Raw genomic sequence first — 5,491 nt, 5'->3', positions numbered from 1 at the left:
GTCCATTTCATCAACATTAATATATTATCGCACTCGCGATTCATGGACAGGTGACTATCTAAACGTAGTCTGTAACTGGCCATATTTAAACACTTACTAAAAAAAATAACCGCTTAAAAAATAATTTCTTTACTTAATTTTTTCGAAAACTTTCTTGCTATAGTATTTTAAATCGCGAATTTTAAGACATTCTATATTTACTTCTGTAAATCTTAAAGCTATGATACAATAAAAAGATATTCTTTCACTTGACATTTAATTATCGCAATCAAACATGTAATATTGTGATCTTTCTCCTTGATAATTTAGCGAAATATTCTACAGCAGAGGAATTAACTTCGGTCACATATAACCGAGATGTAATTGGCACCCTGAGATTGAATGTGCTTGTTACAGTGATGTTTCGATGCTGAAATTTGTTCGTTTGGCGTTCTCCATTCTATAATCTTCCATTCTACCTGTGAAGCTTCTTCGAAAGTTCCTATTGAGACGAGCGACCTTCGGCCGCCTCTCGGTGAGTGATCTGGTTAAACCAGCTACCTGACGTCTTCTGTTGGATAAATACTTTGAATGACCTTCGCGAGATCTATCATCATATTCATTCGAGCTTGTCGACCATCTATTCATTCGTTCAGAGTGCAACCCATCATAAGAACGAAATGAGACGTCGTTTCGATACCCTTGCGATGTCTCTTCTGCTCTAGTGGAAGTGCCCATTGCCTCGAATGGATATCTATTGTGTAAAAGATACTGGAGTTTTTTTTCATGCCAGTTATTCCACGAAGAATGCATTACATGTGGTAATGGATACGTGATACTGTCGGGCCGCAATGGATTCCTAGTTGGATAATCGGTCGGAAGGCATCTTGCATCTCGAACAGCTGGAGATCGACTTGACAAAGGGCGAATAAGCATTGCCGAATCGTTGGTGGAATCACCCTCTCTGGCGCTACATTCCCTCAAATTTCTTACTGGTACGATATCTTTGCCGCCGAAAGGATCGCCAGGGAAGACTTCTTGTATCGGACTGGCAAAAATGAGCGTTCTATAAAGACAATATCGATTTATGAGGCGCACGAATATACTGTATTCTGGAGTTATAGCAATTATTTTATATTATTAGAAATGGGACGTAAATGTGTTCAGATATTATGCGACATTCCTGGTCCTATCGGTGAGTGATATAATTGCCTTAACTCCAAGTCATACACAGTAAACATTAACTTCCAACTTTGGGGTGGAAATAAATTAAAAATTATCCCGTAAGAAAAGATACAAGGTAAAGACATAAGGTATAAAAATCTAAAACTTTTTTATTTTTCTTAGTTTAAATAGTATTTTTTAAATAATTAAAATGATAAATTACAGAAGGGGTATAACTTAAAAATAATAAAAATAATAAATTATAGAAAGAATATATAAATTTAATTTAAATAAACGTTAGCAAATTTTTAAGAATTTGGAAACATTTTAATTATAACTAGAAACATAATTTAAGAGATTAAGAGTTTTTTTGAATGAAATACAAAAAAGTGTACTTATAAGGACATCGTCAAGTTGATAGTTAACAATAATTATGAGATGATTACCAATTAATAATAATACAGCCACAATACGCCATTATGTGGTGAGTAAGCAGAAACAAAACACAGCGCAAATATTAATTGTTAATAAGCAGTAAATAATATCAGCAATAAATATAAGCATAATATCAGCATAATAATAATTCAACATAGAAATATTGTCAGTCACTTAAAACGAAATACGACAAAATTATTATAGGCTGACGACGAGACTTACCTAGTGCTTTCCCGTTTTTGATCATTGTTATACATTTTGTCTCTTTCCGACCTAAATTCCTCGAAGGATGGCATTCTCCTTCTGAGATTTAATCTTTCCCTCGAGCGTGAATCGATCAATTTATCGATTTGAACATCATTATTACTCTTCTCGCCTCTGCCGGAACTGTTGAGATATCCAAGACCACGATCCTGTTCAGTGAGATTTTGGAATTCATCCGCGGTCACTAGTGTATATCTGCGCCTGTTTTGCTTCAAAATCGACTTTAAGCAATAGTACGTCTTCGAGTTGGGTAATTTCCAGCAAGCTTCATTTAATATAGGATTCACCATGATCCTGCTACGCGGTTCGGTTTTTGAAATAGTGCTCATATTTTTCGGAGAAACAGTCTCGTCAAGGGAAAGGGAACGGTGATGCGTCAGAGAGGGCGAAATTGGGAATCTCCTCTGACGTTCAGGATATTGCCTTTCATGCCGAAGACTCATCTCTACGTTGACAAAGCCAGTTTTGCTAGCTCCTGATAGATCTTCTTCATTTTCCAATATGTTTTTTAGGCTCCTGACATTCTCCTTCGGGAACGTATTCACCAGTTCCGACCGCAATCTCAAGTTAGGTTCAGAGATGTCGCGGAGTATAGTCCGACGCTCTCTTTCAGATGTCATGTTGGAAATGAAATCGGCCAATGTAGTCTGAGAGCTTTCATTAGACTTTTTCCTAGCGACAATGTGGGGAAGGGTGTCAGCATTGATCGTTTGCGTGCTAGTGGAAATTCTGCCGCAACTGCTGCATCTGCTCGGAGATGCTTCAATTTGAAGATTATCCATAGAAGCTATTGGGTTTGCAGGGGGATGCAATCGACCGTCGGCCGTCGTCCGTAGCGTCGCTAGTTCATTTTCGAAAGTATCGCCAATCTCGGTACTTGTTGGCAAATGCTCTCTGCTGGTCGCGATCTCGATGTAGCTGCGCTCGTCCATCCTCGTCTCATATTCGTTCGCATTCCCATGACACGGACAAGGACAATGACATTCGCATGGCATCAGCGGAAGTATTCGCATCGGATCATCCACGTTGCATGTCGTCGTGTTACTCGTGCATATAGGAGGGACATTATTCATGACTGCATTTTGATCATCGTACTGTTCGGCACGTTCGTAAAGAAGTGCTTCAGAGTAGCTGGGTACTATGTCAGTTGCAACATTCATCTCTTCTCGACTTTCCCAATTTTCTCGTCTTTGTTCGGATTCATTGCGAGGTGTTGCTGGTTCCATTAATAACGCCTCGCTGTAACTGGGTGCTAGCATATACGAACCCGGCTGGCTTAGCTGGCTTATGGATGCATGGATAGGTTCGCCAGAGGTCGGTGTATCATAATTTACACCAAACAATTTGGTAACCTAACAGAAGATTTTTGTATTTATTTTTACAGATTTTATTGTATATTTAAAAAAATATGTTCAATCTTTAAATTACTTAAGAGTCGGCAAAGGGATGAAAACTCATCTCATTTACGATACAGCGATACATATCTGCACTCTACATTGAATGACTACGTTTACATAGCCCGATTTACATTGAAGTTATATCATCGATATAGGAAATTGCCAATCACAGTTATTCCATTTTTCCAAGGAATAACTATGATTGGCCAGTTTCATAACATCGATATTATAACTTCGATGTAAATCAAGCCGTGTAAACGTAGTAATTATTTTGTAGAAGAAATATTTGTCATCATAACTAGTTTTACCTTATCTATGTTTATTTACGAAACTATGAAGCTTACTGCAAAGCTCGATTTTGCTCTTTTACTCTTAAAAATGTTATAATAAATAAAATAAACTGCTCCTTACTCACGGTGCAGATATAATCGCAGTGCACATATATCAGCAAATGAGAATAGATCAAAATAGATTGAAATTTTTTTCTATCCGAATGCGTATTTTAAATAGCGAATACTTTTTTTTTAATTTAATTGGATTCAATTACATTCAATTGGATGCAATTGGATTGAAAAACTGCATTTCCTATTCAAAATTTTGAATTGAACAGTATTACAATGCACAGAAAAAGCTAATATTATTTTTGGATTGAAAGACATAGAGATGCTCCATACAATTCCTATAAATGAATAAAAATGCATTCAGAATTGAAAAGCATTCTTTTTAACATTCATGAATCAATATTTCTGAAAATTTGAATCTATTTCAATTCATTTCAATCCATTCTTGTTTGTTGGATCAATCAAATCATATTTTATCTTGTAGAAACAATATTTCGTAAGATTTTTTTGCTTATATTTTAAAAAGTTGCGAAGCCTGCTAATGAGCCAGTTGAAATGTTATAATATTGTTTACACAATACAATAAATAAGAGTTGTCTGCAAATTGTCAGATAATCAGCTATACTATTATGCAAATTGAGTAAAATATCAAAATGAATCTCTATTTCGCGGTTTTTCTCTAAAAAATCATTTTTTAACAAAATGCAGACAATTTTGATAACAATTGATATCGCAATTATATTGCCATTTTTTTCAATATTTTAGCCTAAATTTGGGACAAAAAAAATTCACCGTGACTCTTGCCTTTAATCAAATCATAAAGGAGGATAAAATTTGATCTTTTTCTTGCCATACGAGTGTGAACATAGTCACTTTCGATGTATTTTTGCTTGCTGAATACGAATTCATTGGCGAAAGAACAATTTTGAAGATTTTCAAGATGTTGTATCATCGACAACTAATTTTTTTTGTTAAATATATTAATGTCACACGCACACGTACACGCGCTCGCGCACACGCATGCACGCACGCATGCACGCACGCACGCACGCACGCACGCACACACACACGCACGCACGCACGCACACGAAGATATCAACTTTTAATGCACTTTGTTGGTTTCAATATGATTTTTTGTTTCTGAGATATAGCAATTTAAAGATAGTTCTTTTCTTATGTAACATATTATTCAACAAAATTGCAGACCTTTTGTTACGTAACATATATTCAACAAAATGTAATCTTTTCTTGGAAATATAAACAATGTAAATAATCACTTACGAAAATTTTGCCAGCTGAACATGAATCCATTAGCAAAAGTTAAGTAACACTTAATAATTTTAGGAAAAGTAGCCAAAGAAATATAAATTTTTATACCTTTCTACTGTCTCATTCTCAGTTGTACAAAAAGAACTTTTAACAAATTCTGTCGTAATGGTAACATATATGTTTACCAGTATCTCATTTTATTAAATACCTTTTTATATAATAATTATTATCTATCCATATAAAAATTATTATCTATATAACTTTAATTTTACATTGTGACTAATTTTTATCATTATAATATCGTTATTATTTTACTATAGATTAACACATTGACGCTTAATAATTTAGAAATTGACGAGCACTTTCTCGATATATGAAATTTAACTTTATGGCCAGTTAGAACACCGGAAAATTTTAAACAACCGGTCATCCAGCCGTATGCGAATAATTTCCGTTTCTTTGCAAAACATCTCACTGGTCATCATCACTCAATTTTGTTTATTTCTTCGATTGCTCTCAACCAATGTAACATCATCTATATGCATATCTAAAGAAGGCTCAATCGTGAGATGTTTTATATATATATATATATATATATACACACATAATATATATACATATATTAGGTATAGTAAAAAGAAA

At 34.6% G+C, this 5,491-nt stretch overlaps 1 protein-coding gene across 1 annotated transcript in view; it reads right to left on the bottom strand.

The window, feature by feature from the left end:
* Nucleotides 1–390: 390 nt before the first annotated feature.
* LOC105617647 overlaps nucleotides 391–5,491 on the bottom strand; it is a 16,346-nt gene continuing 11,245 nt past the window's right edge. The window contains exons 7-8 of the mRNA XM_012199204.1: nucleotides 1,801–3,194; nucleotides 391–1,045 (exon numbers count right to left, since the gene is read on the bottom strand). Coding sequence (XP_012054594.1) covers nucleotides 391–1,045; nucleotides 1,801–3,194 — 2,049 coding nt within the window. The remainder of the gene's footprint in view (nucleotides 1,046–1,800; nucleotides 3,195–5,491) is intronic.

This window comes from Atta cephalotes (assembly GCF_000143395.1).
Source record: "Atta cephalotes unplaced genomic scaffold scaffold00013, whole genome shotgun sequence".
Taxonomy (NCBI): Eukaryota; Metazoa; Arthropoda; class Insecta; order Hymenoptera; family Formicidae; genus Atta; species Atta cephalotes.
The sequence above is the reverse complement of the archived record's forward strand: the minus strand, read 5'-3'. Positions and strand labels throughout refer to the sequence as shown.